The 12,500-nt window shown below is 44.4% G+C and overlaps 2 protein-coding genes across 2 annotated transcripts in view; both read left to right on the top strand.

Annotated features, from left to right (window-relative positions):
• The first annotated feature begins 3,980 nt into the window (after window positions 1-3,980).
• LOC107294200 (zinc finger protein 202) lies at window positions 3,981-11,202 on the top strand. The gene is made up of 6 exons (XM_015823412.1): window positions 3,981-3,993; window positions 5,717-6,279; window positions 8,237-8,357; window positions 8,481-8,563; window positions 11,114-11,124; window positions 11,193-11,202. The coding sequence occupies exons 2-6, from the start codon at window positions 5,869-5,871 to the stop codon at window positions 11,200-11,202; spliced, it is 636 nt and encodes a 211-aa protein (XP_015678898.1). The 5' UTR covers window positions 3,981-3,993; window positions 5,717-5,868.
• LOC107294204 (zinc finger protein 208-like) overlaps window positions 11,125-12,500 on the top strand; it is a 131,542-nt gene continuing 130,166 nt past the window's right edge. Inside the window, exon 1 of the mRNA XM_029285563.1 lies at window positions 11,125-11,243. Coding sequence (XP_029141396.1) covers window positions 11,210-11,243 — 34 coding nt within the window. The 5' untranslated portion in view covers window positions 11,125-11,209. The remainder of the gene's footprint in view (window positions 11,244-12,500) is intronic.

Here is a 12,500-nt window from a genome sequence, read left to right as displayed (position 1 = left end):
GCAAATAATCTCTTATCAATGAGATAGTGAGGCAAAATGAATGGGGTGCTTAAAGAATATGGGGATGGTATTTCATGAATGTTACCTTTCTTCTCCAATATTTGGGATACTTCTCCTCAGGAAAGTGAAAATTGTAACAGGGGAGTTCTCTAATAATTTAACACCATATAACTCAACTAAAACTTTGTTTTCCCTACAAAGAAGTTCACTGACAAGCTGCTCTTCCTTCTTATATGCTCTTCCTATCATTTAGCCAGAATCCGTTTTAATAATAATTATATATTATATGCTAATGTTTCCATTCCTATACACATTTTTAATAAATCTTTACTAAGATTTTTTTTGTACAGGAAAAGATAAATCCAAAGAAAAAGAAAAAGAAAAACTGCAAGAAATAAAAGTAAGAATAAACAGAAGTGAAGAAATGAATAACTTCCAATCTTCCTGTCAACAAATATTTACAAGCTTGTTACCCCTCACCTCTCTTAGATGTCATATTTCAGAATCACAATCACAATCAGAATTGAGCTGGAATGGGCCTTGGAGATCTTCTAGTCCAGCCCCCTGCTCAAGCAGGAGATCCATTTCCTGTAGATTCTGGGTTTAGAAAAAGCTGTGAGAGGAACCCTCGGGTGGAATCTGCTACGTTTGCGGGTGAAACATGGATTAAGTGTTATTGGTTTCAGACAAACCGAGTTCCAAGACAGAGGGCTTAAAGGTTGTGTAGCTTTTTAATTTTTAAACAAGTTTATAATCTCTTCATTCAGGGGCTGCCATAAAGAAGAAGGAGTCAAGCTATTTTCCAAAGCGCCTGGAGGCAGGACAAGAAGCAACGGGTGGAAACTAATCAAGGAGAGAAGCAATCTAGAACTAAGGAGAAACTTCCTGACAGTGAGAACAATTAACCAGTGGAACAACCTGCCTCCAGAAGCGGTGAATGCTCCAACACTGGAAGTTTTTAAGAAGAGACTGGACAGCCATTTGTNGCAATGGAAAAAAAGTTGTGATACGTCGCGACACGTCACGTGACATTGCGAGCTTGACATCCCTGCCTTAAATACAATAAATTAAATGTATGTTACGAACTGAACATATAATTTTTAATTATATAAATAAATATATAAATAAAATTATATAAATAAAAGATTAACAAAAGGTGAGTTCCGGCACCTTTTTTTTTTTTTTTTGCAAGAGAAGCACTGATCAGATCTATAAACTGGAAGACTCTTGAGTCCCTTAGTCTGAAATTAAGGTCGTGATCAGAGGAAGCTGACAGTCTCACCAATGGCCTCTTCTTGCAGATAAAAGTTGAATGGATGCAAAACCAGATGCAAATCTTTTGACCCCATTTGAAATTGCATTGGAGAATGGAGAAAATGGAGGCAGAATATCTAGAAGGCCAGAGAGCTGGAAACAAGCTGGGAAAAGATCTGGTCAAGAACTAAACAGAAGACACCGGAGGAGGAAACCATCCATTCAGAGGTCCAATGCTGGAGCTTCAGGAGTGTCCACTACCAGGAAGCCAAGGGCCCCTGAGAGATTTGTAGCCATCTCCATCGACCTTGCCTTCAATGGCTGCAGCCAGAAAGACACACTAAGGCTCAAATGCTGGATCTGGTGATCCTGGAGCAGTTCCTGGCCATCCTGCCCCTAGAAATGGAGAGTTGGGTCCGGGAGTGTGGAGCAGAGACCAGCTCTCAGGCAGTGGCGCTGGCCGAAGGCTTCCTCCTGAGCCAGGTGGAGGAGAAAAAAACAGGAAGAGCTAAAGGTAGGAAAACCCATTTTGGAACTTGAAAGGGATTTTAAAATAATGAACACATTTAATTTCTTAAATGTCCTCCTACCACTGTTTTCTGATAGATGCGACATTTGAATAACTCTTTGAGCAAATCATAGAACAGTGGTGGCGAACCTATGGCACGGGTGCCAGAGGCGGCACTCAGCGCCCTCTTTGTGGGCACGTGCGCCATCGCCCCAGTCCTAGGCCTTCAGCTGAGTTTTATAAAACCTTTTCGCTTTAGGCCTCCGCCGTCATGTACAAAAAAAAAATGTTTCAATCAATCAGTCAATTTTAACTTCTTGCGGGGAAAAAAAAAGATCTTGCAAAGTTGGAATTGATTGATTGAACTTTTTAGTCCCACCCAGTCTGCTGTTACCACCGCAGTCACGCCCACCCAATGGGTCACATCCACCCAATGGGCCACGCCCACCCAATGGGCCATGCCTACCCGGCACCCGATGATGCATAAGTGGGTTTTGGGTTGCAGTTTGGCCACTCGGTCTCTAAAAAGTTTGCCATCACTGTCATGGAACAATTAACCAGTGGAACAACTTGACTCCAGAAATTGTGAATGCTCCAACACTGGAAGTTTTTAAGAAGAGACTGGACAACCATTTGTCGGAAATGGTATAGGGTTTCCTGCCTAAACGGGGGGTTGGACTAGAAGATTTCCAAAGTCCCTTCCAACTCTGCTATTCTATTCTATTCTATTCTATTCTATTATTACAATTATACCATTGTTAATTGGAATTGTGGGCAGAGGAACAATCCACTTCTCATGCATTATTTCCATATTTTTCATTTTATTCTTCCCTGTTCTGTCAAATCCAGAGATATCTCTTGAAGTCTGTTACAGAATGTCTCAAGAGTACCTTGGATCCATCACAAGATTTGATTTGGAAGGGGATCTCCCATCCAACTGAAGACCCATTATCAGGTAACGGAAGAATCTTTGAAAACAGATTGAAGTTCCTCAAAGAAATTTCAGCTGCCTTATTCTCTACTTCTTGTGGGGAAAGTACAGAAAAAGTGCAGATGAAAGCAACTAAGATAATTAAAGGCCTGCAGACACAAACATATGAAGAACAGTTGCAGGAATTGGGTATGGCTAGTCTAGAGAATAGAAGGACTAGGGGTGACATGATAGAAGTCTTCCCGTATTTGAGGGGCCACCACAAAGAAGTGGGGGTCAACTTATTTCCCAAAGCATCAGAACGCAAGGCAAGAAACAATGGATGGAAACTAACCAAGGAGAGAAGCAACCTGGAATTAAGGAGAAACTTCCTAACAGTGAGAACAATTAACCAGTGAAAAAGCTTGACTTTGGAAACTGTAGGTGCTTCATCAATGGAGCTTCTTAAGAAGATACTGGATAGCCACCTGTCTGAAATGACAAGGGAAGGAGAATAAGGAGAAGCGAAGTGTGCTGCCATGGCAAATAATGGTGCACAAAACCGGTGAGATTTCTGAGGTAAAATAATTGGGGTTGCGTTGCCTGGAGTCCTTTTCCCACTTCAAGACTCTCTTCTTGAAATAGTCATTGCTTTGGGGGGAATTTTAGCCTTACTGGCCCTTCAGTGATTCTCCCTATCACATCTACCATCTTGTCCCCCGCTTGGCGTCATGACGGCTCCTCAATAACCTGTCTTTTTAATCCGGGTCCATCCTTCTCTTTCACAAGATCCCCGAATAAAGCGGGTTTGTGCGTGGAAAAAAGGAGTCTTTGGGTGTTCGTATTTTTGATTATTTCGATTCCTTCAGCAGGTCAATATAGGTCTGAAGTCTCCACACACCAACATGGAGAAATACCGAGTTACGTTTTATGAGGTAAAAGCAAATCCCTCTTCCCCTCCCCCCGCCGCCCCGTTCTGCCTGCACTCTGCAGAGAGCCCGCCAGGTGGCTCCCCCTGCACCACTATAAGAGCTGGCAGCCTCGCAGCTTCAACGAGCAACTGAGCATGCGTCTGCCCGTCTTGCCCGGGGAAAGATCCTCTTTCTCCTGTGTATGGGTTTTCGGAGGAACGGAAGGGGAGGAGTGACGTCACCGAAGGTCCGGCCTCCCTGCATTCCCTCGCCTGGACGCTTGCACGGAAGCTTCCCCGCCTTGCAAAGGAGAGCCATCCAGACGTGACTCGGCAGTGAGCTTCTTCCCGTGCAAAAGGGATCTCGCGCTGGAGGCGTGCGTGTGAAGACCTGCAAAGTCTTCATCCAGGGTCGGAGTCCTGGAAAGGGTGGGGGGAAGCCCTAAGGTCCCATGTTCCCCTGTCGCCCCATTGCATGCAGGGCAAGGCGAGGCGGGGTGGAGGAGGGTGAGAATCAAAACTCCAGACTAGCCATGTTGCACCCCCCCCCGCCGGAATAAATTCAGGATCCCCACGAAGGAGAAGGGGATCTGGGGAGGCATTTCCCCTCTATGTCCCGGGGATAAACTCGGCATGGGGGGGGACTGGAGGGGAACAGACAGAGGGACGGAAAGAGAGAGAGGGACTGAAAGAGAGGGGAGGAGGGAGGCGAGAGAAGGAAGGAGGGAGGGAAGGAGAGAGTGGGATAGAAGAAGAGAGCAGGAAGGAGAGAAAGGGAAGGAAAGAGAGGGAGGGAAGGAGAGAGTGGAACAGAAGGAGAGAGAGTGGGAGGGAGAGAAAAAAGAGAGAGGGGTGGGCATTGCAAATTTTCCAGCGGGGAAAGTGAGGAAGCTTTTGTAGGGAAGCAGCTGGGGATGGACCTGGGATTGCATTGTATGAATTCATCCGTGGTGGTTTGTTATCATGTGTTTTGACTTTAATTGCATGTTTTTGCCTGCATGTTGTGTGTGTGAGAGAGAAAGAAAATGTCTGTGAGTTCACATAAGAAGGAAAGCTTGCAATTGTGCTGGATCCAAAGAGAAAGACTTCCTAAATCAGCCTTTCCCAACGTCAGCGACTCAAAAATGTGTGGACCGCAACTCCCAGAATTCCCCAGTCAACTTAGCTGCTTGGGGAATTCTGGGAGCTGAAGTCCACACATTGTCAAGGATAGAGGGACCACCCTTAATCCTCTTGTAGTGTTCCAGGTGTTTGATGAAGGCTGATCCTGAAGATCTTGCATTCTGCACTCTTCCCCGATCATCAGACGCAACTGTGTAATGTGATCGGCACTTTTTTTTCAAATATGTATAAGAACCATCTCCTCTTGGTTCTTAATTTTCCTTTGGTAGTGCTAGCTATCCATAATTCTAAAATTTCTTTTTCATCTAAAATTTCTTTTTCATCAATCTCTTTTGCTTTATTATTATTATCAATCACAGTAGAGCTGGAAGGGACCTTTGAGGTCTTCTAGTCCAACCCCCTGCTCAAGCAGGAGACCCTATACCATTTCAGACAGGTGGCTGTCCAGTCTTAAAAGCCTCCAGTGATGAAGCACCTACAACTTCTGAAGACAAACTGTTCCACTGGTTAATTGTCCTCACTCTTAGGAATGTAGAGATTCTCAGTCATCCAGGTCATAGTTATCCCAAAGATGCTTTTTCATGAGAGAACTGGATTTTCTTGTTTTTCTTTGAAGTGATGAGAAGCAAAACAAGAAAGTCCAGTTGCCTCTTGAAAAAGCACCTTTGGGATCTCTATTAGGAAGTTTTTCCTTAATTCCAGGTTGCTTCTCTCTTTGACTAGTTCCCATCCATTGTTTCTTGTCCTACCTTCAGGTGCTTTGGAAAATAAGTTGACCCCCTCTTCTTTGTGGCAGCCCCTCAAATACTGGAATATTGATATCATGTCCCCCTCCCAGTCCTTTTCTCTAGACTGGCCATACCCAATTCCTTATTAGTATCGTTATAATTATTATTACTCTGTTGTTTTGCATATACACTGAGAGCTTCCACACTGGAAACGAATTGCTTGTGTGTCTAATCACATTTGGCCGAATAAAGTATACTATTCTATTCCATTTCTCCTCACACAGGTACAAAAATAACTTGTGAACAAAGAGGGAATGAAAAAGCTGTTGAGGCTTCTCCGGGGCTTCTGCACAATGTAGTTCCTGAGAAGAAAAGACCCTTGGACAACTGCAAGATTTCTTGGCTACATTTGAAGTTGTGCTAGAGGACAGAGAAAATGGAGGAATATCTAGTATGCGATAGAGATGGAAAAGGCCCTCCAGAGGCTCATTCTGGGACCTGTAGGGATATCTGGGCAGAAACTGGGCAGGAGGTCCTAGAGAAGAAGACAATCAGTTCAGAGGTCCAGCGCAGGCTCTTTAGGAGTGTCCAGTACCAAGAGTTTAAGGGGCCCCGAGAAATTTGTAACCACCTTCACCACTTTTGTCGTCAGTGGCTACAGCCAGAAAGACACACTAAGGCTCAAATGTTGGATCTGGTGATCCTGGAGCAGCTCCTGGCCGTCCTGCCCCCAGAAATGGAGAGTTGGATCCGGGAATGTGGAACAGAGACGAGCTCTCAGGCGGTGGCCCTGGCCGAAGGTTTCCTCCTGAGCCAGGTGGAAGAGCAGAAGAAGACAGAGATGCAGGTAAGAGAGACCTTCATTTTGAGACTTGAAAGGGGCGTTAATGTTACAAACAGTGTTTGAGTCTTTAAATATCTCCTCAACATAATAGGAAGAGATGCTTAACAGTGGTTCTTCTGCTGCTTGCTCCTTTCTTTCTACCTGCTACTTTCCTTCCAGAGGTCATTCTTGGACCATTTTCCTATTCTTCCATTCTATTCCTACTGTGGACCAAGAGTGTTGCAAAGTTGTGAGGAGAGAACAACATTCACTCCTCTGGGATGATGTATTAATTTTGCAATAGTGGCGAATATCTGTAGCTCTTGTGTAGTACGAGGGTGAAGGTTCGTTCTGCAAGCTTGTGGGTCGGTTTCCGAATGTTTCGTTACCAGGCTAGGTAACATCTTCAGCGGAGTTTAGGGGATGTCAGTGTTGGTGTTCTTCTGTTTATAAGGGCTTCAGGTGTGGATGTGTTAAGTGAGGGTCTTGTGATGGGTCAGGTGTGAGTCATCAGTGAGACGATTGTGATGGGTCTTGTAATGGGGAGGTTACATTAGGTTAGGGCAAGGGCCGGCAACCTTAAACACTCAAAGAGCCACTTGGACCCGTTTTCCACAGAAAAGAAAACACTGGGAGCTGCAAAACTTGCGCACATGCGTGCGAGCGCACAGGAGGAAGGGGCTTGATTGAAGAGTTTAATTAAAAAGAAATAGAGGCTGCTGTGCATGAGTTCTTTCTCCCTCTCCCCCCTCTCTCTCCCTGTCTTCGATCTTCTGCTCACCTGGCAAGCTGGCTTCACGCTGTTCTCCGACAAGCTGACACACATTCTTATTGGGCTGGCTCTCTCCTGCCCTTGGTCTGCCAGTCCTCTTCCCCCACTAAGTAAGTAAAAGTGTGTGTGTGTGTGTGTGTGTGTGTGAGAGAGAGAGAGAGAGAGAGAGAGAGAGAGAGAGAGAGAGAGAGAGAGAGTCAAGTCTGCTAACATTGGATGTTCTTGCTTGCCATATGTGAAGAAGCAAACATATCTTATTCAGCCTACATATCACTTCAAGAGTTAAAGCAGACAATGTTAACCCAGTCAGTGGGAAAATATGCCAGCTAATCATAACAGTATCTTTGCATAACAATGCCAAGGTCAGCGTAACAGGGGAAAATAGGGAGGGAGCGATTCACACTTCAAATTAATTGGAGCATATGATTGATGACTGAAAGGAGGGAGGGAGTTGTGTGTTGTCACGAGTGCTTGGGTGGTGGGGGTTTCAGTTTTTGGCTTTCTATTGTTCGTGCCGAAGCTATGTAGCCAATTAAAGGATTCTTTAAGGTAATCAAGCCTCAAAGTTCTTTGTAAAGCTGCTTCTTTTCGGAACCATGTCAGAGAGAAAGAGAGCTGCTTCCTGCGGAGACGCAGCAAAGGCAGGAGCCCCGCCCAATAAGCTTGTCAGCTTGTCAGAGAACAGCGTGAGGCAGAAGATCGGAGAGAGAGAGAGAGAAGGGAAGCGCAAGTGCCTCTCTCTGTCTCTCTCTGCAAATGACGGAGGACTGGGAGCCGCAGTAGAAGGCTCAAACAGCCACATGCAGCTCCGGAGCTGCGAGTTGCTGACCCGTGGGTTGGAGTCATTGGGAGGAGAACTGGTGGGAGAGGGAGGGGGGCTTTCATGGCTTGTTTGAGGGTTGGTGCTGTCTCTGGTTGGCTATGTGGTTGATTTGGATCCTGAGGGATTCGTAGGCTGATTGTAGGTTGACGTGTCTATTGATGGAATTGCTTGTGGAGTGCCAGGCTTCGATGAACTCACGAGTGTGGCAGGTGGTAGTGTGGCCGATGATTTTAGTGTTGCTTCAGTCGGTGTTGATTCTTGTCGATGTGGGTTGAGATTAAGGATTTGGGATCATGGTGTTTGACTACCAGCCGGTGTTTGTGGATCCTGGTTTTTAATTTGATATAGTAATTCTCCATTCTTTCCACCTGCTACTTCCCTTGCAGGAGTCATTCTTGAACATAGTCCCTGATCATTCCAAGAGACTGCAAGATCCATCAAATTGCTCTCCAAAGCACCTTTCTAGGATGTTCGCCGAGGAAGTTCAATATAAGGACACTTCACTGGGTAAGAATGGATTCCTTCCAAGCAGTGTGAAATTCCACAGAAATTCCCCTCATTGTCTGAATCTCCTCATCCATTGTTTCACTTTTAAAAACTCTTATTCCATCATTTTTATCTTCTTTGCAGAAGATGGAATAGTTCCATTGATATTTCTAGGATCGCCTCCGTGTACTGGTGGAGATGGAAAAGTAACTGAGTCAGCTGTTCAGGTAGGAGGAGAAGCTTCAGAGAAGCTACAAAGAGCCATTTTGAGGCCTCCTGATTGGTTGTGGGGGTTGAAGTATGATATTGTTGCTTCTACGCAAAATGGAAAGAGGAAATGTGAATTCAGTCCTTGACCAGTTACCCTCAGCTTAGCTTATCTCCCTTCTGGTCAAGGTTCAATTGCCCTATTTTCTGTTCTGCATGTTATGTACCTACAGACAGCATTCCACCAAACCCCTAGATCCCTAAATCTAGGGATCTAGACTCTAGAAAGAGTGCAGAGAAGAGCAACAAAGATGATTAGAGGTCTGGAGGCTAAAACATATAAGGAATTGTTGCTGGAATTGGGTATGTCTAGTTTAAGGAAGAGAAGGACGAGGGGGGACACGATAGCAGTGTTTCAATATCTCAGGGGCTTCCCCAAAGAAGAGGGAGTCAAGCTATTCTCCAAAGGGCCTGAAGGCAGGACAAGAAGCAAGGGATGGAAACTAATCAAGGAGAGAAGCAACCTAGAACAGTGATGGCGAACCTTTTAGAGACCGAGTGCCCAAACTGCAACCCAAAACCCACTTATGCATTGTCGGGTGCTGGGTGGGTGTGGCCCATGGGCTGGGCGTGGCCCATGGGCTGGGTGTGGCTGTGGTAGTAACAGCAGACTAGGTGGGACTAAAAAGTTCAATCAATCAATTCTAACTTTGCAAGATTTTTTTTCCCATGAGAAGTTGAAATTGACTGATTGATTGAACCTTTTTTTTTTTTTGCACACGGTAGCAGAGGCCTAAAGTGAAAAGGTTTTATAAAACCCAGCTGAAGGCCTAGGACAGTGGCGACAGCGCGTGTGCCCACAGAGAGGGGTCTAAGTGCCGCCTCTGGCACCCGTGCCATAGGTTCGCCACCACTGACCTAGAACTAAGGAGAAACTTCCTGACAGTTAGAACAATTAACCAGTGGAACAACCTGCCTCCAGAAGCGGTGAATGCTCCAACACTGGAAGCTTTTAAGAAGAGACTGGACAGCCATTTGTCCAAAATGGTATAGGGTTTCCTGCCTGAGCAGGGGGTTGGACTAGATGACCTCCAAGGTCCCTTCCAACTTTATTATTATTATTATTATCCCTACAGTATATGCTGCCTGCAGAATTCTCTCCTTGATTAGTTTCCATCCCTTGCTTCTTGTCCTGCCTTCAGGCCCTGCAATGTCATGGCCAAGCCATCCACCCACGCCCCACAGCATCATCTGCATGTGACAGGGCGCGAGGGCAGAGTCTTCTCCTTGCTGCCCGGCTGCCATGTTCTTGGCTGCGCTGTTCCACGCGGGCCATGCCCGGGGGCAACTCTCCGGGGCGGTTGCTAGTGAGAAGGGGGCCACAGGGGAGGTGGGGCTGGAGTGACGGTGCGTGTGCCCACAGAGAGGGCTCTGAGTGCCACCTCTGGCACGCGTGCCATAGCTTTGCCACCACTGGTCTAGAGCAAACATATCAAACTCGTGATGTTGCGCGACGTATTGGAACTTTTTCCCCATTGCCAGCAATGGGGTGGGTGTGGTTTCGTCGTGACACAACCGGCCTGCAGGCCAGCAGTTTGACACCCCTGGTCTAGACGGTCCTAAGAAAAACAATTATATAATAAAATGTTTACTGTATAATATATACTATATTGTTTATGACCATAATGAAGATTGATTTGATTTTTGATCTGATACATAAACGAGTGCCCTGAAGATATTTTTTTTCCTCAAGTCTAATCAGGGTAAAGACTTCAGAATAAGTATATGAGCAAAAAATTCCTTTCTTTTATATCTAATTGATTTGAGCATTTCTTGCATCTTTGCCTAAATGTCACACAGAAATCTTGCAACACATCCTTCAGCAACTCTGAATTGTTGTAAGCCGCCCAGAGTCCTGCATTTGAGATGGCTGTCTCCATAAATCAAAATAGTAAACAATCAGGAAAAGGGGAAACCACTGAGAAGTGGTCTGCCTGGATTTGGAAGAGATCCAGAATAATGTAATTCATTTTTTTCCCTGAACATCACTGAAAGGTCACTGAAATTAGTTTTGTGTTGGAATAAATTAAAAGTAGAAAAGAGAAAAAAAGAAAGTAAAAAATTGCAAAAAGAAATAAGTTTCCGATTTCCTTTACAACAAATTTAAGCACAATTATTCTAATGAAATAACTGATAAAAAGTTCATTCTTTTCTAATATCCAGGGTTTTTTTCTAATCATCAAAACTACAAATCATAAGTGCACTTTTTTCCATTTCATACAAAAAATAAGGAGTTTCCAGCCAGCCGGTTCTTTTTATTCTAATCAGGCAAGTTAATTTAGCCATCTTCACAAGTCCCATCATCTTCACCACAAATGTTTCTTAGTCTTGCCACAAATGTTTCATCAAAAAAGCCCACGATCCGTGCCATTTTTACATATAATATTTTGCATCCTTCAGAAACAGCCATGTGTAGGTTGCCTGCTTTAAAAATTGGTCGACAAAGGGAGAGAACTGGCAGGTAATTCCTTGAGCTGTTGGTTAACATGTCCCTGTTTTTCCTTGTTCAGGAGAGTTTTGTGTCCTTCGAGGAAGTGGCGGTGAATTTTTCTGAGGAGGAATGGTCTCAGCTGGACACCCATCAAAAAGCCCTCCATAGAGAAGTCATGCAGGAGAATTCCCAGAATATGGCCTCTCTGGGTAAGGACCTCTGCTGGGCCCTTAGAGGAGATATTTTTTTGATGGCATGAAATTGGCTATTTCTGGTCAAAAGGCACCCCTAGGATAAGTATAGAAAGTGGAAATAGGGGCACATAACTAAGTCAGAATATCAGCAAATAGCCCGAGCCTGCAAAGTGAGGAAAGCTAAGGCTCAAAATGAACTAAGGCTTGCTACCAAAGTCGAAAATAACAAAAAAGCTACTTGTCCTATTATTATTATTATAGAGAATCTAGAAAGTGCACAGAGAAAAGCAACAAAGATGATTGGGGACTGGAGGCTAAAACATGTTGATGATAATAATAACAATAATAATAACAACAACAACAAGAATAATGATGTTGGAAGGGACCTTGGAGGTCATCTAGTCTAACCCCCTGCTCAGGCAGGAAACCCTATACCATTTCAGACAATTGATTATCCAGTCTCTTCTTAAAAACTTCCAGTGTTGGAGCATTCACAGCTTCTGGAGGCAGGTTGTTCCGCTGATTAATTGTTCTAACTGTCAGGAAATTTCTCCTTAGTTCTAGGTTGCTTCTCTCTTTGGTTAGTTATCATCCATTGCTTCTTGTCCTGCCTTCAGGCACTTTGGAGAATAGCTTGACTCCTTCTTATTTGTGGAACCTGATAGTTGTGATCTTTCCTTCTTTCCAAAACCTTTGTAGATCTACCATCCCCTGGGCATTGGTTCATATTTTTTTGAACCTGTTTTTGTCAACCTTCTGGCTAGCAAATCCAACATCAAGAAAACCTTACAGCCATATAAGATAACGTTTATTGAATATGCATCCCAGTACTGAAGAAGCAAGATCAACTCTGGTTTTCCCATGCGAAAATCTGATTAGTTAACAATAGCTTTTCATAACCCCCACTCACCAAGTGTTCACATTGGCCAATCATGCTTCTTTGGTTTGTTTTGGGAACGGTCTACTTCTCCGTCAGACACCTGCTTTTGTGACCTTGGCTCTCGTGGTCCATAGATAGCTTCTTAAAACTCCCATTTCTTTCCCAGGCTTCCCCTCCCCCTTGTTTCTATGGCAAGTTGAGTAGAGACAGAGGTTAGCAAGCATCTTAGAAATTCAACCTTGACAGTTTTAATTGATCCCGATTGTTCTAATATTTTTATATATGTTTAATTTTTTTTTCTCTGCAACTGTGCCCATGTGGTAAGAGGAGATTCAAAAGCAGGTGAAAGATAGGCCAGGAACAAAAGCAAAGGATGGGTCACACTTACTTAG

Source organism: Protobothrops mucrosquamatus, unplaced genomic scaffold (assembly GCF_001527695.2).
Source record: "Protobothrops mucrosquamatus isolate PMUCROS unplaced genomic scaffold, P.Mucros_1.0 scaffold1862, whole genome shotgun sequence".
Lineage (NCBI taxonomy): Eukaryota > Metazoa > Chordata > Lepidosauria > Squamata > Viperidae > Protobothrops > Protobothrops mucrosquamatus.
The sequence above is the reverse complement of the archived record's forward strand: the minus strand, read 5'-3'. Positions and strand labels throughout refer to the sequence as shown.